This window comes from Meleagris gallopavo, chromosome 23 (assembly GCF_000146605.3).
Source record: "Meleagris gallopavo isolate NT-WF06-2002-E0010 breed Aviagen turkey brand Nicholas breeding stock chromosome 23, Turkey_5.1, whole genome shotgun sequence".
NCBI classification, from domain to species: domain Eukaryota; kingdom Metazoa; phylum Chordata; class Aves; order Galliformes; family Phasianidae; genus Meleagris; species Meleagris gallopavo.
The window spans coordinates 151,282-175,869 of NC_015033.2; the positions used below are offsets into that span (position 1 = coordinate 151,282).

The following is a 24,588-nucleotide window of genomic DNA, read 5'->3' on the forward strand; positions in this document are numbered from 1 at the left end:
TTTCTTTTCTAACCAAAATGGACAAATAAAGGGAATGCTCCTTTTTCACCCCAATGCAGTGCACTCTCAGCACCAACATCCCTCAAAGCAAACCCACAGCCATCAGGGGGCACCATCCTGCTGCTACCACACTCCTCCTCCCCCGATTTCTTCCCCTTTGTTCCCTCTATCGTTTTGCAAGCAGGGTCCAAGTGCAGCAGTGCATACGTATGTTTTTGTGCATGATTTTGTGCACGTACATTTGCTTTTTCTTTTTACATGCATGTATTTATACGTCTGTTTTTCTAGTGCATGTCTGTCTTTTACTCTATGCATGTGGTTATTTTGCATTTTGATATTTTTTATCCCTGCAGGTGTCTTTCAATGTGTGCTTTCCTGATGTATTAGTTTGTATACATGACTGTTTTGGTGTAGTTTTATCATTTGTATTCCCAGCCATGCATGCCCACTTTCTTTGTAAAGCAGCACATGTACTCATATACATTTTTTTGTGGGCATTTCTTCTAATGCATGCGTATTGTTCTATGAATTCTCCCATGCATGCATACACATTTTGCAAGCTTGTCACATATCTTTTTTGTGCAATTCTTTTTGTGCATGCATGTGGGTTTTTTGTGCATTTTTATGCAGGCATTGCATTGTTAAACATGCAGATGCTTCACACATGCTACATCAGATGCTACATCACTGCAGAGCACTGCATCATCCCACTAAACACCATTTAAAAGTGTCTTTAACCTCAGCAGGAGGCTGGGAGCAAGCACAGCCCTTATTTATTTCCAAGGGGGGTTGCGGACGCTGCTGCAGAAGGCACTTACAGGGATGGAGAAGGGGAGTTGGGGGGGTAGGTAAGGGGGAAGAGGAAAATGGGTGGCTCAGGGCACCATCCGCCACCACTTGAAGGCAAAGGGCTTGCGGCGGACATTGGTGCCGCAGTGCACCTCTCCAGCAAGCTTGTGGTAGGAGAAGAAGTCATTGATGAAGGTGCAGGAGAGCCCCAGGGGCTGCAGCAGTGCCCTCACCCGCTCCTCCAGGCAGCACTGCCCAGCCACCAGCGGCCCGAAGGGCTTGGGGATGCCCAGGTGTCTGCCCAGCACCAACATGTTCACCTGGAGATGGACCAAAAGTATTTTTTTCACCCAAATGGTGAACAAGGAGAGCGTGGAGGGGAAGTGGTGAGGGGGAGTGATGTGGTGGTGGTCTCACCATGTCTGGGAAGAGAGCTTCTGCACGGGAACCTCGCAGGATAAAGAGCTGGGGGATGTCAATGATGTCCTGTTCACTCAGCCCCAGCTCATGCTTGAGCAGGTCGCGGTTCCAATCGATGCAGCGCTGTTCAGAGGAGGGCCCCAGTGTCATCACCCCAAATCCCACGCAGGAAGCCTATACACCTCATGTCCCCTACTGAATCCTTTTTAAGCAATCTCCTGAAGTCACCTAAGCAATCTTTGATTCCACACCTCCACAGTCACTTTGGGGCATCACCCATTGGGATGGCATCCTGTTCTCAGTTAGCACCCAAATGTGCTCAGCCCCTCTGCAGCCCACCTGCACATGTTTGTTGTCGTTCCTCAGCCCTTCATCTGCCAAGATGTCATCAATGCTCCTCCGCTCACTGCCCACAATCCCTATATGGGGACATTGGTGAGGGACATCGCCGGCACCCAATGATATGGGAACATCCTTCCCCATTGCCTTACCCACAAGCTGCGTGGCCTCGCCGTGTCCCTGCCTCTGCTTCTCCTGGAAGAGCTTGAAGCAGGCAGTGGGGCTGGCCAAGAGGAGCCGGAATCCCTGCAGGATGAATGCATAAACCCATTTTGGGGGATTTCAATAGGAAGTTTTCATGTGCCAACCCATGTGTACCCAACACCAGTCCCAAGGGTTGCACAGTGCATAGGATGACACCCAGAAACTCTTTACTTCCCAGGAAGCCACCCCAAAAGGAAGTTAATTCATGCATGGGGCGGAGCCTGCCTTTTCCTCATAAGCCAAGCTTTTTACTTTTTATTGCTGACTTGCAAAATGAAAGGGCCTTCTGCATCATTATATGATGCTGAGGATGTGGGGATGGACATAGAGCCATTACCTTTCTGTCGTAAGCAGGCACAAAGGTGAGGAACTCGTCCACATGTCCCACACTCAGCCACTCTGAGTAGACCTCCACTGGTGCCTGCACCTTCTGGGCGTAAAGGAAATCCCTGACCACTTTCGACATCCGACGGCCAGAGGCCCTGAAGGCAGAAGCAGGAGGAAGCAGGAGTGATTGCACCTTGAAACACCCAACCCACGGGGGAAGGGCATTTTAAAGCAAATCATCAGTATTTATGCCCGCTTCAGAAGGGAAGAGGTGGTAAACTGACCAAATCTGATGGCCACATCTAATTCCAAACTCCTACATTGTGTGGGGTATAGAGATAGATGCGTGGAGATATACATAACTCATCCCATTCCTCTGTGCCTTAAATCCCTCCCTACATTTTCCTAGACAGCCAGCAGCAGGCTGAGAAAACATTAATTATAACTTCTTGTAATAACGGATAATTACAGCTCTGGTGTGGCTGGGAAAATCCCATTTTCCCGTCGGGGTAAGCGAAGGATGGAGCAGCATGGCCTGCTCCGTTTGTTGTCCTGGCTGAAACCCTAAGATTCAACCTCACTGTTGTTTGTCTAGATGAAGAGCCGCCTTTGTGCAGGGTTTTGCAGGACGTTGTTGTTCCATGTGCCAAGAGACCAGCGGAAAACAATTCCCAGTTATTCAGGATTTTACCCTTTGCTGAATTCCTCTGCTTTTCCTTTCAATAGGGAAAACTAAAAATATAGGCATGATGCTTGGGGTACTGTAGGATCAGGATGAAAGGGAAGAGGGGAGATAATAGGGTTTTACAAGGAGAGAAGGAACAGCAACATGGTCTGAATGTGAAATTTGCGATTAGGATGGCACTTTGGTGGCATTAGCCCAAATATTTTTTTGTAGCAAATCACTTTTGGATGCTTTCCTGTCTCACCAAGGCAGGGGGCTGCCAATAAGAATGCGTCCCAGAGGATACTCCTTGCCTCGCACTGTTACCGGAGGGCTCACATCCAGGTTGCCAAAGGAGTCAAGACTGCAGGCATCACATCCATGGGGCACACGGGTCACGTAACCAAAATCAGGGCCCTGGGGACAGAGGGGAGCAGTGATGGGGAGCCCTTGAGGATGACTTCTGGGGATAAAAGTGATAGCAATGTCCCAGCGCACCAGGATCTTCTTAAAAGCAAAGTCTTTCAAGCCTCTGTTCCTGGGTGAGTCGAAGACCACAGGGAAGGACTTGTGTGGTGCCTCCACGTAGCCAAACTCCAGCTCGTCCTGTTAGGGGAAAGAAGAGGAGGAGGAGGAAGAAGGCTCCTATGTGTGAGAGCCAGCATGGCAAAGCACACAGTAAGGATGGAGCAGGACATGGGGCAGGCCTGTCACAATTCAGTTCTTGCAGTGTCCCATCCAGTCCCTCTTGCAGTCCTCCTTGGGGTCCTTCTTGCAATGGGGAACCTCATGCAATGCCCCATGGGGTCCCTTTTGCAATGCTGGGTATAGTGCCCCTTGCAATGCCCTACAAGTTTCTTCTTTCACTGGGGCCCCTCTTGCAATGTCCCTGGGGTCCAGCCAACATCCTTGTCTATACAGTTTGTCACCACCAAAAGCATCTCCCACTGTTTTAGCTCATGATTGCTTGATTCATCTCTTAGCATCTGCATGTTTCTCCAAATAACACAGCTGGTCCCTCCCAACAACAACAAGCCCATGAGAAGTCCCAGAAAAGCCATGCATTACAAACACTGAGGGCTGACCTGGATCCAGCGGTCACTGCGGCTTTCGAGTTCAGAGCAGATGGTCATCTTGCAGTTGGCTTTCCTTAGTAGGGCTTGGAGTTCCTCCAGAAAGACTTCATTGGAGTTGATTCCCTTCTTGATGCTGGAGGAAGAAGAAGGCGTGAAGGACCTCAAAAATCCCTCTAACTCCAAACATACAATTTTTGGGTAACACCTCTGCACAAGCCTTTGGAAAAGGTCCGCCAGCCTTCTCCTTGGGGTTGCAATGAGTGCAGCAGCAACATTAGGCTCTTGCACAGCAAGCATAAAGCCTGTGCACAAAGCAAGGAAGGGTGAAAGCTCCTTTATGGAGAGCCCCCAAGGCAGCAGAGCTATAGAGAGGCATTCGTCCTACCTGCAGACAAACACCTCCAGGGGCTGCTGGGTGTTGGGTGTCATTATCCAGGGCGCCATGCGGAAAACCACTGTATCTGTGAAAATGGGGGTCCCAGGAGAATACTGCAAGGACAAAACACCAGGAGAAGTGGTTGTTAACCCCAGTGGAGGCTGGTTGAAAACCCCAGTGGAGGCTTTGTCGGGTCAGGGATGGGGTAGATCCCACATACCTTATGGGGCACCTCCAGCAAGCTGACACTGATAGAAACCAACCCAGAGAAACCTGCATCAGGGAAAGCCAACCCTTCCACGTAGAAGGTGTTTTCTCCACTTCTGACACAGTCTAGTGTGCAGGAAAGCATGCCTGGTCCCAAAACGGGTTTGTACTGGGGATGTGAGTCACTCCCTGCAGAAACATCGAAATTGCCAGCCCACATGGGTGCAAGGAGGCACTGTGGAGGAGGTGACGGTGCCAGCATGGTTTGCAGAACAGGGGGTGTGCCGGCTCTTTTCTGGGGAACACACTTGATCTGTTCATACAAAGAGGACTCTATGCCCTCGGGTCAAACCCTTTCAAGGTGCGTGTCTCAAGTTAAGCATCTAATGATACAGCTGGCTTCCGTGACCTGATTTTCAGCAGGGAACTGCTGGGATCCACCATGTGGGGTGTTCAAAGGTGAAGCACACAATCCAACAAGATGGGCACCTTTGGCAGATGTGTTGCTGCCTGTGCTTATCCTCCCATGAAATTCTCAAAACTTCAGTAATCCCACTGAACAAAGCCTTTTTTTCATTATTTTTTTCCCGTACAGTATTTTCTAAACCAATTTTGGGGATAAATGGATGTATCCAACAAGTGCTAGCGCTCAGCCCTTAATCCTACTGAGAAAGGGCTTACCCACTGGGGTCACAATGTGTTGGCATCAATATTTGGGAAGGAAGGAAGGAAGAAATACTCACGGATAGCATGGAAAACCCGCACCTTGTCTGCATCTGACTCGGAGACATGTAGGACAACCTTGTAGTCAGCAAAGATACTGCTAGGACCTTGAGTCCGCAGCAGCATCAGAGACATGTCCTTCAGGTCTATGGGGGAAAGAAGATGGAGAGAGGGGATGTTGGGAGGTTTCCAGCCTCCATCGCTGTCTTTGGGCTTTGCTATCCTTCAGTTGCAAGTGGATTTATAGGGCAAGCCTGCTTGGATGACGCTCATTGTGTTTTTATAGGGATGTCCAGGAAATTAAAACAGGGAAGGAGTAGTGGAAAAGAGCCAATTTCTGTTGCAATGGAGAAACAGGTAATGCTGTCACTAATTGCTTCGCAAGCGTCTGATACTATTTTTGCACCATCAGCAGGATCATGAATGAGGAGAAGGATGGAGATACTGCAAAACATCCCAGTGAGATAGTATGAGCCTCGTGGATGAGCCCTACCTGCAGGGGTCTGTATGTCCACCTGGTTGCTGTCTGTCCCCACCGTGTTGGGGCTGTCCTTGTCACAGTTGACCAACAGCACGGCCCCTTGTCCGTCTGGTCCCCATGTCCACTTGGCCTGGAGGAGAAACATCCAATGGGGATGGGAGCAAATCCTGAAAAACTCCTCCCTCCCAGACCCCTCCCAGTGGTGGTTGGGATGGGAAAACACCACAGCCACAGCCATGCTCAGAGGAGATCCCACAGTGAGCAATCAGGAGAGTTTTGGCAGTGATACTATCAAGCCTCTGAATTTCCTAACCTCACCTTGCAGCCAAGCCAACAAGGACTATTTCAAACAGATCTTATCTTCTAACAAGCCATGTTCTATCTGTCAGACTTCATTTGAAAGAGAATATCCCATTTCTAGAAATGCATCTCATCTTGATGTACAATTTGTGCTGCTGATCAGGCTGCAGTTAATTATCTGGGCGTAAGTGCTTGGGTATATGCAGATTTCTTGCCAAAGGGGTAAATCTCTTGCTGTTTGCTAAACTTGAAGATGAGTCATTTAGTGGCACGTTTCAAATCCAAAAAGGAACAACAACAACAAAAAAAGTCGCAAGGCTGGACCAGAGAGGCAAGACATTTTGGCACAAAAAAAAAGTTTTTCTCCTCAATTAGAAGGCTGAGAATTTGCAGCACTATTTTCCCTACTTCAGACACCACCCAAATCCCTCTCCTCCCTGGAGATTTTCCCCATGTTTTCCCCTTCTTGTGTTGCCCAAAGCCATGCAGTGTTTCCCATTACCTTGTCCTTCCCTTTGCTCCTCACTCTGCCATTACGGCTCACGTCCACATCCAGGGATATATCTGAAATATCAGAGCACGAAGTAAACCATTGGCATGAGCATGAGCAATCATGGACATTTTGGGCCCATCCTCACACCAGCAGTGAGTCATCCAATGCCAACTCCACCTTTATGCCCTAACGCTTGCCCATTCCAGCTATCTTCTCCCATCCTGGGTCCCCCAGCAAGGATACGCCCACTTGTTTTCACCAGTTCATATTGGCGAAGTCTCACAGTTTCATCATTGGTGAAATATTGACCATAGCATATTTTTGTGAAGCCAAAGGCATGAAATGGGTGAATGGACACTAGATAATTTTAGAGGTGGTGTAACATTTGAGAAAGACTCACCCCTGGAGAGCTTTTGGACCAAATTGCAGGTTTACCAACAACCTCATCTCTAGCCTACATAAAGCTTATTTTGATATATATCCACCAAATGAGACACCGTGTGAAAAATGTGGGTGCTGAAGCAGAAGTTCTCCTACTTGATTCAGAGAAGACGACGTGAGGAAGCTGGGACCATAATTTTGAATATGAAGTCCTAAATCCAAGCTAGCAATGAGCTTTTGTAAGGTCAAAGCTCTGCGGACAGTGGTGGCCCTTGATGGCTCCAGTGGAGCCCATGGATGTGGGAAACCATCTTCAGGGCAATTTTGGCAAGCACGTGCATGACTCGAGGACACAGGTCTGGCTATCATGTGAGCACTTCAGAAAATTCCAAATTTAGGATAATTAATCCATCCAAGTGGAACACTGCATCCAGACTAGTTGTCTAGACTCCCTTTGTAGTCAGCAGAGGAAAATAGGCATTTCAAGGGAATGATTCATCTCATCCTAAACTCCTAAAATAGGTCAGACAACTACACTTCTGTGCCTATTCCTCCCCAGCCACACTGGAAGTTGAGGATGGGCTTGCTGGTGGAAGGTGGGTGAGATGGTCATCTTTGGATCCTCTTCCATCAATCAAATTGTTTTGGTGGTCAGAGGAGGCTGCTCATAGAGTGCATTGGGTGGAGACAGAGCCCAGCCTGCGTCTTTTTTGCACCACTTAAAGCAGCACAAGAACATTTTAATTATTTCCCTCATGCTTGTCAGCCTAAGCTGTCAACACCCAAACCCTGACTGCATGTTGGGCATGGGCAGCCTGCATCCCCACTTAAGTCCCATCCCATGAACCAAATGAGATTGTGGCATTGGAAAGGGTTGACCAAGTTCAGATGAGTGTTGTCATAATACATACCTACACAGGTGAGGTACAACCAAGCCACTGAAATCTCATTTTCTTCCCATCCGTAGTATGAAATCTTAACCTGCAAAGACATCATCAGATTGTGACCCAAGTCCTGTGTCTCTTCATGCTGAGTAGGTCTTTTCACCCAGTGGGATAGCCCAGCAATGCCATACAACAAGTTGTTGGAAGGTTCAGCAATATCCTGCTGCTTTAGTCACAGTTCAACCAAATAAGTTCTGCCTGCTTCAGCACAAAAACAGGCATAGAAAAAGACAAAGTTTGACTATTTGTTTTGCCTGACATGGAATTTCTGACACAGGCTTTTGCAACCACCCTTATCTCCTTGTCTCCTTCTCCTTTTTAGTTTGACTGTGTGTGTGACAGTTGCACAATTCTGTGTAAGTCTGAGTTTATTCTATAGAAACACATCTGATGTCAGCATTACCTAGAAATACTTGAGCCTGCCCATCATTCTTCCTACTTGCCTGGGAAAATTGACTAATATGTCCAGATTCAGTGCATAAAAAGCAACTAACCTTATTGTCATTGACAGTCTTGCTGGTGACACCAATGGTCACTACAACCTCTATATCGGGATCCAGTGGCCATCTGGAGTTAAGCATGGGTTTTGTCATGGGGCTGTGGATGATGTGGACTGTGACGGCAGACGTGGCATGAACATCAAATGACGTGGCACCTTTAGGGGTAGATCTGAAACAAAGAGCAGCATGGAGACATGGGCTGAGTTTTCTTTCCTCTTGTCCTCTGTAGGCCCAAATAGTTAAAATAGGCTCCCTAGAATTAAAATTCTGTAGGCATTCTGTAGGCAATTCAAGGCCAGGCTGGAGGGGATCCTTGGCAGCCTGATCAAGTAGTTGGCCACCCTGCCCATGGCAAGAGGTTGGAACTGGATAATCTTTAAGGTCCCTTCCAATCTAAGCCATTGTATGACTCTAGGAAAGTCCAGCCTTAAATGGGTCTTAGGATTTGGAAACCATCTTCAGGTGATGAAATGCACTGCCTGAATTTTATAAGCATTATCTCTGTGGCAGAGTTGAGCAAGCAGAGTGCCATCACATCCGTCTGTGGTTAAGCCCCAATTGCACTTCTCTGAAGCTGAGGCTTCAGAAGAAGCAGGAAGAGAAACCCCAAAATTTCAGCATCCCACCACAAAACCCAGACCAAGATTGGGGCTGATTTTGATGTCACTCGTTATTGCTAGTCCACCCACTGACATGAGAGATGCCTGAAGTGGAGGAGAACTTGAATTGGAGCAGGGAGCCTTCACTCACCTGTATGACTTCCCTGGCCTTTGAAGTGCTCCCTACATGCTCATTACAGCCCCAGCACCATCACACACGCTGTGCGAGTGCTCCAACCTGTCTGCTGCAGGGAGCCAACCAACCTCCCCAGCAATGCATGGAGAGGGACACAGTTGTAAATTTTAGCAGAGAGAAAACAACACAGAAGACATTTATCCCTGATGTTGCTCTTGGCATGGTATCCCTAATCCTGCAGTAGCTTGTATAGGAAGATTAAAGTATCATCCCATTGTCATGTGTTTATTAGCATGCAGTGTAGCAAGTCTACCTGCAGTCTACCCATACATTGCATGCCATGACATCTCAAATTTGGATTTATTGGCTGTAATTTCATGGCCTTCACCTCTCTGCACAGCCATGCTGAGATGTAAGCTCACTGAGCACAGAACTTCCACTGCACTTTGTCTTCTGCCCCAAACTAGTCCAACCCATGGGCAAGTGTCCATCACTGAATTTTCTCCAGCATAGAGAGGGCTCTGTAGGCATAGAACATCTCCTGTTTTTCTAGCCCTGATGTTGAAAGAGCATCTGCCACATGCCTATCTGCCATATGCCTTTTAGGACCAAAGTTCAGATTTGCTACCAAAGAGCCAAATCAGCTTCTTTTAGACTTAGGTCCCATGCTTAAATGGGATTGAGCTTGTTTTGAGTTCAAATTGAGAAAAAATAACTCAAGTAATACGTTTTATGTATTCCCATTTGGCTGAGGGTAGAACTAATAGGTTTTAAGGGCAGTCTCACTGGGGAGATGTCAGCACCTCCCAGCACAGCTCCAATATACAATCCAATTAATTGCCCCGGCTGTGATCCCAACTGGCTTGGCCTATAGCCACTATCATTATGGATGTAATTTATTAAAGAATGACAATGTAAGAGGAGGGCAAATACAGCCTCATATCTGGGCAATAAAGCAACCCCTATGTTTAACATCAGAAAAATCTCATTACGTAAACTATGCAAACCCTCTCATGGATTTTTTATGCCTGAGACACACATTTGTTCTTTAACCCAGATTAGCTCTGAACAAGTTGCTCATCTTGAATTGCTGTTGCCCAATGCTCTCTCTGCCAGAAATAGATCCCACTTAGCTGGGGTGTGCATGGGCTTTGCCTGTGAGTCGTCATTGCTCGGCTACACTTTGATGCCTTGCTTTTGTTAGATTCAACATCCCTCCTTCAGGCATCCCAAAGCAGACCCATGGGACATGTCCTTTATGCACCCGTATACGGAACCACCGGGTGCATAAGGAACCACCATGAGATCTTTCCCCTTAACACCCTTTGCAAATACCAAAAATACGCAGAGCCATTGGTTGCCTCCAAAACCCATCATCCCTATGGATGCACCTTGACCCTGAGCCTTACCGGTGGGTGTCAAGGAAGACCTCACTGCCCAGTACGCAGACCCCGTAGCTGGCATGACTGGTAGACATCTGCACGACCTGGCGCTGGGACATGGTGTGCTGGGGACGGCGGCTGCATGTGAAGAAGATTGCTGCCTGGTTGCCCAGCTTTGTAGGTGAACCAGCACGACTGGATTAAAAGGCTGGGGAATGTAACTCCTCCTTCCTCCCATCCCTCGATGACGATGGGGTGGACCAGGGACCCTGCCATCTCCACCTCCGCCATCCGCGAAGCTGCCGCCCCGCTCTGTGATGCTGGCGATAAGACAGCCCCTGGGGCTGGGTGGTAATTGCGGGGCCAAGAAGGGGGTGCAGGGCAGAAAGGGTGGGGGATGCACAGCACTCAGCTTTCAGGGCTCATTCTCCCCTTTTTGTTCTCACCTCCCTTATAGTTCCATATAAGGAGTCCAAAGCTTTATGCATTAAACATTTCTACCCCTCTCGTTATGCAAGATGGTTGTTTAGGGTTATTATAATACATGGTATCATTAGAATGATGCGTTTTCTTTAAAACAACCCAAATTTTCCACGTGGTGACTCACGGCCCCAGCTACCCCATTAGGGCAATGCCTGTGTAACGCTGCAGCAAAAGGAAATGTTTGCTCAGGTTGGTCCTTCCCTCCCTAACAACTCCTGGGTAGCAATGGGTGCAGGGAGAACTGGTTATTTGGCAAGCAGGGAGGCAAAGAAAAAAAGAAAGCAAAACAAGGCAAGTGGCTTCCAGTGGAAATTAGGGATTCCTGGGTGTTTTGCTTGCATGAGGCATTTGAGGAATTGTTTTTGTGTTGGTTTTTTTTGTTGTTGTTGGTTTGGTGTTTGGTTGTTTTTTTTTTGGAAGCTCCCATGGGAAATGCGCTGGTTGCTGGAAAAAATAGCTTTTCTTGGAGATAGTCATCTCTCTCCAGGCAGTCCCAGGAGGCTACCCAGCAAAGAGCTACAACACCACGGATCTCCTTGGTGAACAGACCAAGAACCCCACTGTGGTTTACTCCATTGCAATAGGGATGATATGATACGGTAACAGCACAGTCTCCATTTTCATGGGGCAATACTCCAACACTCCATGGCAGCTGCCTGGAACATATCTGAGCAAGGCTACATGAAAGGGCTCCTCCAAGCCTAATTGTGGCAGCAAAGAGCACCAAGTCTTGCATGTTGGCACAGTGTTAATACAATCAGCAGAGCCTAAGCGTGTGACCAGGATGCTCGAGAAGGAAACGCTAGCTGCATTTTTAGCCTCTCAAAAACCTTTGCGTGGGATCTGGAGTAAAATCCCATGTCCTGAAGCCCAGCATGAGACAAACTCATGGTGTTCATAGATTTATGAAGAGTGACATTTGTATATTGGAGATGTGTTGGCTCTCAAATTCTATTGTAAGAAAGTTTTTAGGACTCCTGTATTCCTAAGGCCCATCAAACTGCTGCCAAGCAGATTCATCATGAGATTTCGGCCAAGGCCACATCTTTTTTCTGTTTTCTTTTCTTTAAGCTCTATATAAAGCTTCATGCTTGCATTTCCCAGTGGTCGCACACAGTGCGGGCACAGTGCTGAGCTCTCCGCCTGCTGTGATTTTGGCATCCTGCTCAGCTGGTTTGAGCCCTGTGCCGGACAGGGAACACACCTACAGCCCCACGGGGCCATGCTGTGTGTTCTGTAATCTGCAGGCAGGCAGAGGACGGAGGTTTCTGGCTCCCAGGGCTTGGGCATGGGGTTCTGCTCCGTCGGAACGCATCCATCAGGGACAAAGTTATAGGCCCAAAACATCGTATTTGTGTAGGGTTTGGTGCAATTTTTATTTTTCCATGGATAGACTCGGTTTTAATCACAGTGCATTTTTGGCTGTTGGTCCTGCCCCAGCAGCCCATCTTCGTGTGTGTCAGCTGCATCCTCCTTTTCCTCCTCCACCTGCTATTGGCACCAACATGCCCATGCATAAAAATCTCACTTTTAAGCCATCTGACCCATTCAGGACTGAGTGTTTCTCCCTAATAATACCCTGATCAAAGAGTCTGCCATTAAGGGTTATGGTACAATGTCTCACAACTCCCTGTGCCTCTTCATCAGACCCAACTGCCCCTTGGTTTTGGGGTGACCTTGTTTTGTTCCCCTCAAGTTGGATCCTTTTATCCACTACAAGGCAAGACAGGACCCCCCACAGACATCCCAGACTCCACAGGGCATCTTTTCCCCTCTCACCCTTCCTGCACTGCCTCTCAGTAAAGGAAAGTTTGATAATCTCCCTAAGCCGATAATTACACCTCATTTATTACTCTGCATGTGTAATTGCAGGCAGCAAATTTTGAGAGCCTTGTCAGCCTAATTACTGGCAACAGGGGAAGGCATCGAACCAGTTATCAAGTCCCGCTCCTGTCTGCACGAGGCTTTGTGCTTAGGAGCACAATCCCATGCATTGCAGCAGGCACTGCATCCCCTGTCCTGGCTGAGATTTGGACCAGCAAAAAAATGCTTTGAAAAGTGATAAAACCAGGCATTGCCTCTGCTTGGAATGGCACGGTTGCACCTCTTCATCACAAATTGTAACTTTAAGCAGATGCCACGGGGTCCCTCATGTCTCCCTCCTACTCCTTGCTATCACACACTTGCCTTCAGGGCTGCAGAACTGTGTGCATGAGAGCCTGCACAGAGCAGCTGCTTGGGCTGTTTGCATACTCCGTGTTGCTATTCATCCCTGTCCCCCAAAATTAGGACAGGCAGAGATCCATCAGCAGTGAGGATGCTTATGCAGAGCAGTTCCTAATCTGATTGTTAAAAACCAGAGAACTCCTCTGACCAGAATGACTATAGCAGTGAAACCATGAGCCTCCAGACATCAGCGAGTGAATATTTATATTTGCCCATGTCCCATGATGGTTCACCAGCTCTGATCTCCCACCTGATAGCACAGCTTCTACCTTTTGTAAAACCCCTTTCCTGCTGTATAGACCTCAGAATGATCACTTCTTTGCAGAGATGCCTCCAATCATTCTTCCCCTTGTAGAGGTACTGCAAAGAGAAGGTGCTTTGTAGAAGCTCCCAGCAGCTTGCAGAGTTCTAGAGCCTTGCACAGACCTACAGAGACCTGCTAAGACCATACAGCTTTTGCAAAGAACCCAAGAAGCTTGCAAAGAGCCCACAAGACTCGCAAGGATCCCAAGAAGATTGCAAAGATTCACTCAGCCTTACAAGGAACCCAGAAAACTTGCAAAGACTCTGTGCAGTTTCCAAAGAACCTACACAGCTTGCAAAGACCCTAAAGTTCTGCAAAAACCCCGGCAAGATTGCAAAGACTTCAGGAGGATTGCAAATAATCTCAAAGACTTGTAGAGAACCTGCCCAGTTTCCAAAGACCCCAGGAAGATTACAAATGACCCCAGAAGGCTTGCAAAGAATCTCAAGGTTTGCAAAGACTCTGTCCAGTTTCCCAAGATCCCAGAAGGCTTACAAAGATCCTTGGAAGCTTGCAATGACACCAGAAGGCTTTCAAAGAATCCCAAAGCCACGCAAATACCCTGCCTTTCCTGGGAAGGCTGGAAAGACCCCAGTCTCTTTCCACATAAATTCCTCAAAGACAAGAACCAGCCCAGCAACAAACATAAACCATTGAGCAGTTGACCCTGGCCTGCAACCTAGCCATCCTCCTCCATTTTTGCCCCAAATCAGGACCTTCCCCAAAACTCCAATAGCCTGGTTACTCGTCGGTTTTCATGTGGTCCTCCTTCCATGTCTCCATATGTCATCACTCCAGGGATATAAATACATCTCTCTCTATATAAAGTCACAGAAAACCAGTGAGCAGCTGTAAATTCTCCAGTGACTTAAAAACAGCAAGTGAGGGGATGATCCTGGGGTCTTTGCGCACAACTAGAGGTGTTTGGGGTTGTTTTCTTAATAAGAAAACATGTTTATTTTTGCATGTGCAAAAAAGAGCAGCAAAATCCTTTTGCAAAATCCTTGTTTGCTCAGGTCATGGGAAAAATGAAATAAAGGGAGTTCACTTCAGATGGGAAACTGGATTTAAGCTCATTTCCTATGGCCAGGTCATGGAGAGAGGAAAGAGCTAAAAAAGAAAAGCCCAAAAGCAATGCAAAAAGGGCAGATCAAACCGACCCTTTCTGCTCCTTGCTCTCTAATTGCTTACAGCAGGTTCTTCCAAAATCTGGGGCAGAAGGTTGGTTTCCAACATGAATATTCAGCTCAGGGATGAAAACGCCCATGTGGGCTGTCGGTGTGGGCCTGGCCACGGCGCCGAGCTGGGCAAAGGGACGCAAGCCAGAAGCAAGCAGGGCAGCACCCTGCTCTAGCCTTGGGGTTGGTAAACTTTGTGTCTTCCTCCCTAATATTTTCCCTAGAGAGCAGAAAGGGGTGTAGGAGGCAGAGAAGGTTGCAAACCCCAATGCGCTGCTGCAAAAAATGCCTCCAAGGTCATCTTGCATTCTCCCTGTTGAGAGGATTGTCCCATTTTGGTGCATGGGATTGGGAGTGGGGTGGCACCAAGCCAGCTGCCCTCCCCCTCCACCCCTTCCCTCCCTCCTGAGATCATTTTCCTGTGGATCTGGAGGGTCCTGTATTGGGGTGAGGGCTTCATAGTCAGCATCACAAGCATTGAGAGTTCTGAAGGCGGACTGATTCGTTGCGGGGGGCTGGTTGAGGAAGAGAGGAAGACACTCTGTGCAGCGCACCCATCACCGGGGCATCCCGGCAGCGCAATGCCACGGGAGCGCACACTGCGGCTGCAGCCTGGGAGCCGCATCCACGCGCTGTGTGTGCTGGGCACCCACATGGCCACCGACGTCTACGGGTGAGTGGGGTGTGATGTCCCCCCGACCCCAAATCCTTTTCTCCCTCTGCAAATTCCCTCCAAACCCACAGGTAGGTGATTTGATGCAATCCATCAGCACAAATCCGCAGCGGGCTTTGCAAAGCTGCACAAGTCCCAAAACCCTCCAAGCATCAGCATGTGCATGTGTTTGCAAAGGCAGTGGGTTTGGTCCATTTCTCAGAAAATTGCTGAAGAGCATTGGGAAAAGTCAGGATGGGGCATTTCGAGCAGTATCCATGGGGACAAATGGCAAAAGAGAGGGGAGGAAAGCAGCAATTGGGGAGAATCTTGCAATGTAACCCCCATGCCCCTACCGGAAAAATTCCAATGCTGCCCTCCAAGGTAACTGCAAGAAAAAGAAAGGAGACATGCTTTGATCCCTGTGCTCACCCAGCTGCTTTTGCAAATCTCAAGCCAAACAGCGCATCTGGCTTCCCTCTGGGTCCAACCTCCTCCCGGTGGGATTCCCCAGGCTCACAAACTAAATGAGTTTTGCACGAGTAATTAAACAGAAAGAAGCAATTTAAGAAATGTCCAGGCAGCATCAAGCAGGTTCTCAGGTTTCCACACTCAGAATCCCAATAAGTGATGCTGTAACAGCGATCCTGTGCCAGTACTCGAATGTCAGTGCTCAAAGGGAGCCTGGATTTCAGGAGACCAAAAAGAATAACTCCAGATAAATGAGAAATTAGGGATGGGAGACGCAAGGGGGATGCAAGAGAAAAGCTCTTTGGACTAGAAATGGTGCTTTAGCTGTAATAAAATCACCCCAAAATTAGAGTTTCCCATGGTAAAATTTTCCAGCTTGCTGCTCTGATCTGGGAAACTCTAGTTGGCAAATAAACACAGATTTAAAGTACACACCAAGCTGGGTTATTGGGTTAGAACAGCACAAAATGCTTTGGCTGTAATTACAGAAAATAGCAATCTGCACCAAAGGCTACAATAGTCATTTTGCTAAAATAGCACATTCTGCCCTAAAAAATAAAACACTTAAAACATTCCCAGGCAACAAAGAAAGGTAGAAAGGAGACGGTGATGAGCACAGAGTCATGCAGTTTGGGTGATGAGATTAATTACAATTGGGTGATTTTGTGTGCCAGATGTGCAGACCTATGAAAATAGGGTGCTCACACCTTTGAAAATAGGATGCCTTGCTTGCAGGGCAGCCCCAGCCGGGGCGGTCGCCTTTGGAGTGAAGCACACAGAGGGGGTGAACGTGGAGGTGGCTTTTCAGGGCCGAGCCGAGCCAGGACTACTGCCTGGTGTGTCGCATTGGCCACTGAATGAGGGGACGGTGCTGAGGTTCAGCATGAGCCGGGCCAGCACTGAAGTCAATGACAATAAGGTAAGAATTGGTGTGCTGCATGCTAGACCCCTTTCCTAACTGAAGAGCATCCTTCTAAAAGCGAGGGGATTTGGGTTTTCCAGGTAATTGTCATCTTCTATGCAGAGGGAGGACAGCCCATTGACCAAGCCAGGATCTTCCTCACTGGCATCGGTGAGTATGAAGACTCCAGCTATGAGCGGGTTTGCTAGGTGGAGGGGTTCATTTACAAGTACACCATGTGCCCTATCTTGGATTCAGGGATCTCCCTGGACGTCGACGCAGATCAAGATGGCGTGGTGGAAAAGAACAACCCCAACAAGGTAACCCAGCTGTATGGGAAGTCCTGTGGCTTGCAGGAGCCTTATCAGCGGACACAGCATCCCCACTGCACTGAGCCCTGGCATGGTGTTACAGGCCAGCTGGATGTGGGGACCTGAGGGACATGGGGCCATTCTGCTGGTCACCTGCGACAGGGACAGCCCCTTGAGCCCTGCCCCAGACTGTGATGACGAAAGGGTATTCAGCAAAGAAGGTAACGCAGCCCCAGTCCCAGCTCCACTTCAAAAATAAAGCAAAATCACAGCTATTCCCCCCTCTTTAATTTTTTGAGGCACAAAGGCTTGTTGGGGAATTGGCTGCTTTCTGCCCTGACTCAGCCAAGCTGCTGAGTAAGCCTCCCATGTGGGATCATGCTTCTGTCCTCATACTTGGAGTTAATTACCACCCAGAGGTCATACCAGGGCACAGAGTGTGGCCAAAAAAACAGCAGGGCTCAGCCAAGGGATGCTTGGGGCCAGGCAGCCAGGAATACATGCCTGTTCCTGGAAAACCAAACCATGCCAAGCCAGGCCAGGGACTGGCTGTGCCAGGGACAAAAAAATTAAGGTATTTGTGCCAAGCAAAAACCACAGGTCTTGCTAGCAGGATGATATTCCAGCATGCGTGCCAAGGTTGGTAACAAGGAAAGCGCACATAGCTGGGCATTGGACAGCACAGCTGCACCCAGGTTTATTCTTGTATGCACCCAGATTTGCTGGATATGTCTCGGATGGTGTTGCGGATCGAAGGGCCACAGCATCTGCCCCGGGGGTATGAAATTGTGCTCTACGTTCACATGTCTGATGCTGACAAAGTTGGGGTCTTCCATATGCAGAGTAAGTCTTCTGGTTTGGGATGTTTTATCTCCACAAGCTCTTGTCTTCCTGTCACTGATTTTGTCCCATACTCCCCAGTCTCCATTGTGCCCTCATCATTCCTTTCCTTGGTCTTTCTAGCCTTGAATCTTCTCAAGAGGCATAGGGTGGTAAAGCCATTTATCCAAGGTCATCCAGCAAAGCAGAAGACAAAAAAAAAAAAACCAACAACAAAAAAAAACAACCACCAACCATACATGTCCTGACATCCAGAGCAACCAACATGCTCTAAGATGCATTATCCCTCCTTGTTCCCTGCTGTGGACATGGTGTTTTGTTCCCTGGACTGACCCAGCCCACACAGATGCGCCATTAAATCCATCAGCACAGGGTTTGGTGGCAGGCTGGGGTCTGCCAGGGCACAAGCCCCATGAGAATTTCTTTGCAATGCTGGCTCCATTCAAGGGCAGGCTTTCAGACACCTTGTTCACAACTGCAAAATCCCAAGTGCTGAGCTATTCTTTCAAGGTGTTTGCTTCCACCCACAGAGTTTAGCCTTTGGCATAAAAGGATGATGGAAATTTCCTGTGCATGGGCAGAACAGGTCCAAACCCACCAGGAATTCTGGAAGTGGCCTGCTTTTGCTGAAATTTCCCTTTTGGTCCTTGCAGACCCATTCTTTGGGCAGCACTACGTCCACGTGCTGGGCAGGAGGAAGCTGTGCCACATTGTGCAGTATACCGGTGGAGCTGCCGAGCTTGAGTTCTTCGTTGAGGGGCTGCAGTTTCCTGATGAGACTTTCCCTGGGCTGATCTCCATCCACGTCAGCCTTTTGGAGACCTTGGCTGAGGTTGGGGTCGTCCGAGGGAAGGGGGGGGGCAGGGGAAGGATGAAACAACCCAAGGGCCATGGGGATGAAGAAGGAATAATTATCTTATCCTAAAATGAGCTCAGGATAAGGTATTTGGGGGGACAGTGGTAAATTGGGAGGGGGAGGTCCCTGATTTCTGCTTGCATCCTCCAGGGAATCCCCCTGTCACCAATTTTCACTGACACAGTGGTGTTCAGGGTAGCACCATGGATCATGATGCCCAACACACTAGCACCGGAGAACGTCTTTGTCTGCAGGTACAGGCCAAGTGATGAGGTCTCAATGGCTAAATGGGCATCAGCCCCACCCAGCATTCCTCATCTCCATTCTGCCCACCTCCAGTGTGAAGGACAACTACCTCTACATCAAGGAGATCAAAAACCTTGTCAACAAGGCTGGCTGTGACCTGAAGGTTTGCTTTGGCTACATCAACCGTGGGGACCGCTGGATGCAGGTAGGTGAGCAGAAGGGAGGGGGCAAAGCCTTCCTCCCCTGATGTGTCCCACGGGAGTTTTCATTCTTGTTTTAGGATGAGATCGAGTTTGGCTACACCCAGGCACCCCACAAAAGCTTTGCAGTGGTGCTGGACTCCCCCCAGGACACAGGGCTGGAGCAGTTCCCCATAAAGGAGCTGCTGGTAACCCCACATACATTACAATGAATTACATGAAAGATGAGAGTATAGCACTATTTCTTCCCTGCACGGAGCAGAGGACTCCAGCTGAGAGTGTATTTCTTCATTCCCATTATGAGAGCAATCATTTAGGTTGAAAATGACCTTTAAGATCATTGATATCAAGCCCCCAAACCAAACTAACCTACAGAGTTCTACCACAAGCCATGTTCTGCTCCTCTCCACTCTCTTTAGGCATTGCCTTGCTTCATATTTAGAAGAAGCAATTCAGCCCCTGAGGCTGCCAACATGTTACACTCCAATTTCTGCTTTGGAGCCCCCCCAATCCCAATGTTACCTTCCCAGTCTCAGACAGGACTGTATAGCCAAACACAGGGCAGCTCCTCCTCTCACACAGCCACAGCCTAAGCCCCACAACCCCCCACCAAGGAAAAAGGAGACCAGAGGGAATTAGCCTGTCAGAATCCTTCTGGAACTGATAGGCTCAGATGCTGCCCACAAACCTGGGATGAACCAGCACCTAGACATCTGAACCCTCCTGGCTCTGTGGTTCATTTAATTGAAATGGGTGGGAGCAGGTGCTGCATGCTCAGTGCCTCTCCCAGCTTCAAACATCCCTTTTTTTTAAAAAAAAAAAAAAAAAACCAACCACAACTCTTAGACCATAATTACATACCGTTGGGTGTCTTGGCTCTTTTTTCCCCAGATTGTACATTCCCCCTCCATCCCCATAAGCACATCCCTGCTTCATTTCTGTCACCTTGGGGTGACACTGAGGTTGTTGCATCCAACTGAAGCTGGATTTGGCAGGATGCCTATGCAGGACAGAGCAGTACACTGCGTGCATATCCATTTACTGCAAACACCCGTGTCCATTCCAGCAAATTAGGAGAAATCTGTGTTAACTGAAACACTCCAATGGTTTACTGCTAAGGAAACCCAACACTCAGATTTAATGGAAAACAACAGCTACCTGATCCTGTCCTAACCCACACTGGCCTGAAACAGAGAGCAAGGACAAGATTTATGCCCCCAGTGCCACTTTCACCCTGCCTGTAGGACTACAATCTCTCGGTTGGCCATTAGCCCCTGGCACAACCCAGCAGTAGCACCACAGGTTAATCACCCAACACCTCAAATCCCTGATATATTCAGTTCTGAAAATCAGGCTTAGATGAGATTTAAGCAAAGCCAAGCCCTTCGGGCGGCTCTTATGCCTGAAGAGGATTTACCTTCAGGGGCTGGAGCTCATCCCACTCTGCACCAGGCAGCCAGAAACTCCACTTTATGGCTGCTCCAGCATCTAATTAACTTAACATGGATGCTTAATCAGTAGTTGTGAGATAGCAGAGACCCACACTTCTACCATCCACCATTTATTACTGAGCCTAGATGCCCCAAACACTCTCACTCTTGCTTTTCCTTTAAGGCTGCATCTCCCTCTCCTCAGTATTTTCATCTGCTGGAGCATATCTGAGCTCAGCAGGAGGGATAAGGACACAGACAGACCCAGGGCAATGCCCACAGCCATTTCTCTTCCTGCAGGGACCTGATTTTGGCTACGTACGCAGAGAGCCTCTCTTCAAGGCCATCTCCAGCCTTGACTCCTTTGGCAACTTGGAGGTCAGTCCACCTGTCACTGCAGCAGGGAAAGAGTACCCACTGGGAAGGATCCTCATTGGCAGCAGCTTCCCCACGTAAGATAAGAAACCTGTGTCTGGGGGCAAAGGAACTACAAGTACCCCTAACTAGCACCTTCATTTCCTCCATCTTGGGAGAAATTTGTGTGCATATGCATAGTAATGGATAAATACTTATTCCCCTTTTTAAGATCAATAAGTACACAGATGTTGTAAAGTGTTGTATGATCAATCAGTATACAGAGAAGTTAGGCTAGTAAGAATACCACATTGGAAAAGATAATCAGAGATAAATGAAAAACACTCACCAGTACTGTAGATTCACAAGAAACTCCACAACGAACAATTGCCAGAAAGACATCCTTCCCCAGTGGCAGTCAGTCCTTAAATGGGTCTAGGAGAGGTGCAGCCAGGCTCCACCTCTCCTGATCACACAGCTGAATTGCCTTCACCTGTGCTCTTGCGGCTGACTCAGTGCTCACCTCAGGTAATCAATCAGAGGTTCAGGCCATGATTCAACAGTTCCCATACACCCTTATTCCCCCTCTCAGGGGTTATTGACATTGAGCGATGTAGCTAACTGGGCACGGTGGCGATGGGTTGATGGTTGGACTTGATGATCTTAGTGGTCTTTTCCAACCTTAATGACTCTATGACTTTGCCTCCAGCCCTGCAGGAAGGAGAATGACCAGAGTGGTACGGGATTTCCTCTTCGCCCAGCAGGTGCAGGCTCCTGTGGAGCTCTTCTCTGACTGGCTGGCCATGGGCCATGTCAACGAGTTTGTCACTTTTGTGCCCAGCCCTGATGCAAAGGTACCCCGAAACCCTGTGCTGTTCTATGGTTTCCCTTCTGGGTAACTAATCGCATCAGGGAAACTACCAAAGCTCATTTCCTTGAGAGTCCAAGCTGGTGTTTCCTTGGCTTCTCTCCCATGTCCCCAGAAGGAGGGCTCAGGCCACAAGAACATACATTCTTATCTAATAGCAAACGTCTTTATGTTTAAGAACTTAACCTTAACCTTCTTGCAAAAAGGCAAAAATGAGCCTGCAGGGGCAGTTTTCACAGGAAGAAGTACTAACATGGTGCTTTGGGATAAGCTCCTTTTGGTGACCATTCTTCCTCCTGCTTGCCCCAGAGATTTCGAATGCTGATGGCTAGCCCTGCAGCATGCTACAAGCTCTTTCGGCAGAAGCAGAAGGAGGGCCAAGGTGAAGCTACCATGTTCAAAGGCAAGCGGGCAGCGGGCAGCCTGGGGGGAATTGTGCAAATCCCAACCAGGGTGGGTGGAAGCCTGCTGTTCCCTGTCCTTAAAATAAAAGTTGAGCTTTGATGTAGGGCAGGACAGTCCAAGGGCAGCAGCACTCAATGCGCCTGGAGCAACATGCAGGTGTTGGGGACATGAAGAAGGGGACATTTTCCCATTCCATTGCCCTTCAAGGCTGGCAAGAGGGGCTGACATGCCTGTCCTTGCAGCAGGATGCCTGCCCACCCTCAAGCCCTATTTTGGGAAAGCGAGTGGGATGGGATAAAGCTCTGTGCATTGAGAGGATGCTGGTGGAGTGGGACAGAAGATCTCTGTAAATGCCAGCTCCAGCAGAGTAGCACAATGGGGGTCTCGTGTCACCCCAGATACATTCCAGTCACTCTGCACTGGCAGCCAGTTTGAGCAGCCTCTGATCAAAGTTTTGCTTGAGATTAAATTCATCTGTATGCATTGAGGTCAGAGAAGGACGTCTGTGCCACCATGGGGCCCTCTGGGACTCTGCCATCTGTCTGGGATTTGGCTTCTGTGGAGGGGATACCTCTAGTTTTATGGAGCTTGGGCAGCAAAAAAATTGTTATTCTATTAGCAATATATTTATATTCCTTGTGCAGGAAAATGGATAATCATAGAATCATAGAATGGTCTGGGCTGGAAGGGACCTTTAAGATCATGTAGTTCCAACCCCCCTATTATAGGCAGAGATACCTCCCTCTAGATCAGGTTGCTCAAAGCCCCATCAAGCCTGGCCTGAGACCTTTCTAATGCTTTCCAGGCCTGATGAAAATATTACAAAATGGACAAAGATTTCCCTCCTGCCTTGTTTCCCAATAAGCTGAGAAATGGGACTCCCAGCAGCCTCATCTCAAAGCCTTAACCTCAGGGAACTGGAATCTGGGGGCTTTTTTTCCACCTCTATGCTACATTTTAAGCCAAGTTTCTGCAGACAACATTTCATTTCACCTGTCGGGGTTTGTATTTGTAGGGTATTCAGGGACAGACACAAAACGGGTGACCATTAACAAGGTCCTTTCCAATGGCATCATGATGCAGCAGAATCAGTATGTCCAGGTAACAGCCCATATTTCTGAAAACCAACACTTCTTGTGATAATGGTCCAAGGGTGGCACAACTCTCAAGGGAGAAGTTGCATTTAGGCAAAAGTCACTCTTCTTCTGAGTGAGACAGTGTCCAGAAGGCCATTTTCAGGAACCTTGCTTGCCTGCTCGTCCCCTTGGTCCCTTCTTCTCCCCTCCCTCCAGCGCTGCATTGACTGGAACAGGGACATCCTCAAGAAAGAACTGGGCTTGACAGAGGAGGACATCATTGACCTGCCAGCCCTCTTCAAGCTCGACAAGGGCAAGGCCATGCCATACTTTCCCAACATGGTGAGAGGTGTCCCTGCTGCTCGTGTCCCCTTCAGACAGTACCTGTGTGTTCGGGGTTATTGAGAGGAAAAAAAACCTCGGTCCATGAGGCCCTGCTCCCCAAGGATGTCCAAAAAGCATAGTATTTTCCTGTCCAGAAAGGGAAAATATCCCCATCTGAGCCTGACAGGTTGGCCAAGGTTTGTTATCAGCCAAGGGTTTCTGGAACTTTGTAGCTTTTTGGTGCATATTGCTCATGGTTGGGTTAACCTAAAAAGCTTTAAGGTGAAAGCATTTCAAAGTGGTGAAACGTCATGGTTTAAATATAAAAAGGGAGGAAATAGCACAGGATTTCCTGGGGGAGGGAGTAATGACGATGACCCAATTTGGGATGACCCCAATGGAGGAGGGTCACCAACTACTATAACAATTCTTTGAATTATTCTGTGATTGACCAGGGAGGCTGCTGGGTGTCCCTGAAGCCCTCTGTCACCCCACAGGTCCCCATGCTCATCCTGTCCAAGGAGCTTGGCATCCCCAAGCCCTTTGGCCCGCTGGTGGGAGGTGAATGCTGCTTGGAGCACCACGTGCGCAGCCTCCTGGAGCCACTGGGCCTGAGGTGCCGCTTCCTGGAGGACATTTCCTCCTACCACGGGCGGCTCGGCGAGGTGCACTGTGGCACCAACGTCCACCGCCGGCCCTTCGCCTTCCGCTGGTGGCACGTCACGCCCTAGGCAGGCTGCCTCCATGGCCTGCTTTGTCAGCATGTGTTGTTTTAAATGCAGTGAAATAATAAATTTGCTGTGAGAAATGAGGTGGGGAGTGTTTCATAACGGTGAGAACGGTGAGAGGAGCACTCAGGGCGGCAGTGAGGTGAGGGCGCCATTTTGGGCCTCGGCACTGCCATTTTGCCGGCTGAGCACTGAGGCCTTGACACCTCCTCTGTAAAAAAGGATGAGGATAGGGATCACCTCTGAGTATAAGGAGGGATGCAGCGGTCTGCCACCTCCAGAAAATGAGGGGATCCAGACGTGCCGGTCCACCACATCCTCCCTGTGTCACACTCAACATGGCACCCCTACACACCCAAAATGGCGACCAGCCGCAGCGCACCGCCCTCAGAGA

General features: G+C 48.7%; 2 protein-coding genes across 5 annotated transcripts; one reads left to right on the top strand and one right to left on the bottom strand.

Moving 5' to 3' along the window:
- Window positions 1-720: 720 nt before the first annotated feature.
- On the bottom strand, window positions 721-24,527 carry LOC100545908 (protein-arginine deiminase type-1). 4 transcript variants are annotated; one of them, XM_031556622.1, is made up of 16 exons: window positions 10,369-10,560; window positions 8,219-8,393; window positions 7,692-7,761; window positions 6,409-6,470; window positions 5,619-5,736; window positions 5,146-5,271; window positions 4,416-4,591; window positions 4,205-4,308; window positions 3,829-3,952; window positions 3,242-3,349; window positions 3,009-3,160; window positions 2,090-2,234; window positions 1,701-1,794; window positions 1,549-1,628; window positions 1,207-1,332; window positions 729-1,109 (listed from the first exon to the last, which is right to left on the bottom strand). In XM_031556622.1, the coding sequence occupies exons 1-16, from the start codon at window positions 10,458-10,460 to the stop codon at window positions 876-878; spliced, it is 1,986 nt and encodes a 661-aa protein (XP_031412482.1). In that variant the 5' UTR covers window positions 10,461-10,560; the 3' UTR covers window positions 729-875. The 4 variants fall into 4 exon arrangements, with proteins under 4 accessions (XP_019477963.1, XP_031412482.1, XP_019477962.1 ...); XM_019622418.2 differs by lacking the exon at window positions 10,369-10,560 and adding an exon at window positions 21,143-21,248 and having other exon boundaries at window positions 721-1,109; window positions 1,549-1,794; XM_019622417.2 differs by lacking the exon at window positions 10,369-10,560 and adding an exon at window positions 24,435-24,527 and having other exon boundaries at window positions 1,549-1,794.
- Window positions 13,595-24,517, top strand: LOC100546062 (protein-arginine deiminase type-2). Its single transcript, XM_003212187.4, has 16 exons — window positions 13,595-15,205; window positions 16,391-16,574; window positions 16,658-16,727; window positions 16,815-16,876; window positions 16,971-17,088; window positions 17,585-17,710; window positions 18,361-18,539; window positions 18,714-18,817; window positions 18,903-19,014; window positions 19,090-19,197; window positions 20,740-20,891; window positions 21,503-21,647; window positions 21,971-22,064; window positions 23,082-23,167; window positions 23,359-23,484; window positions 23,964-24,517. Exons 1-16 carry the CDS (start codon window positions 15,114-15,116, stop codon window positions 24,195-24,197), a joined length of 1,992 nt encoding a protein of 663 aa, XP_003212235.1. The 5' UTR covers window positions 13,595-15,113; the 3' UTR covers window positions 24,198-24,517.
- Window positions 24,528-24,588: the final 61 nt, after the last annotated feature.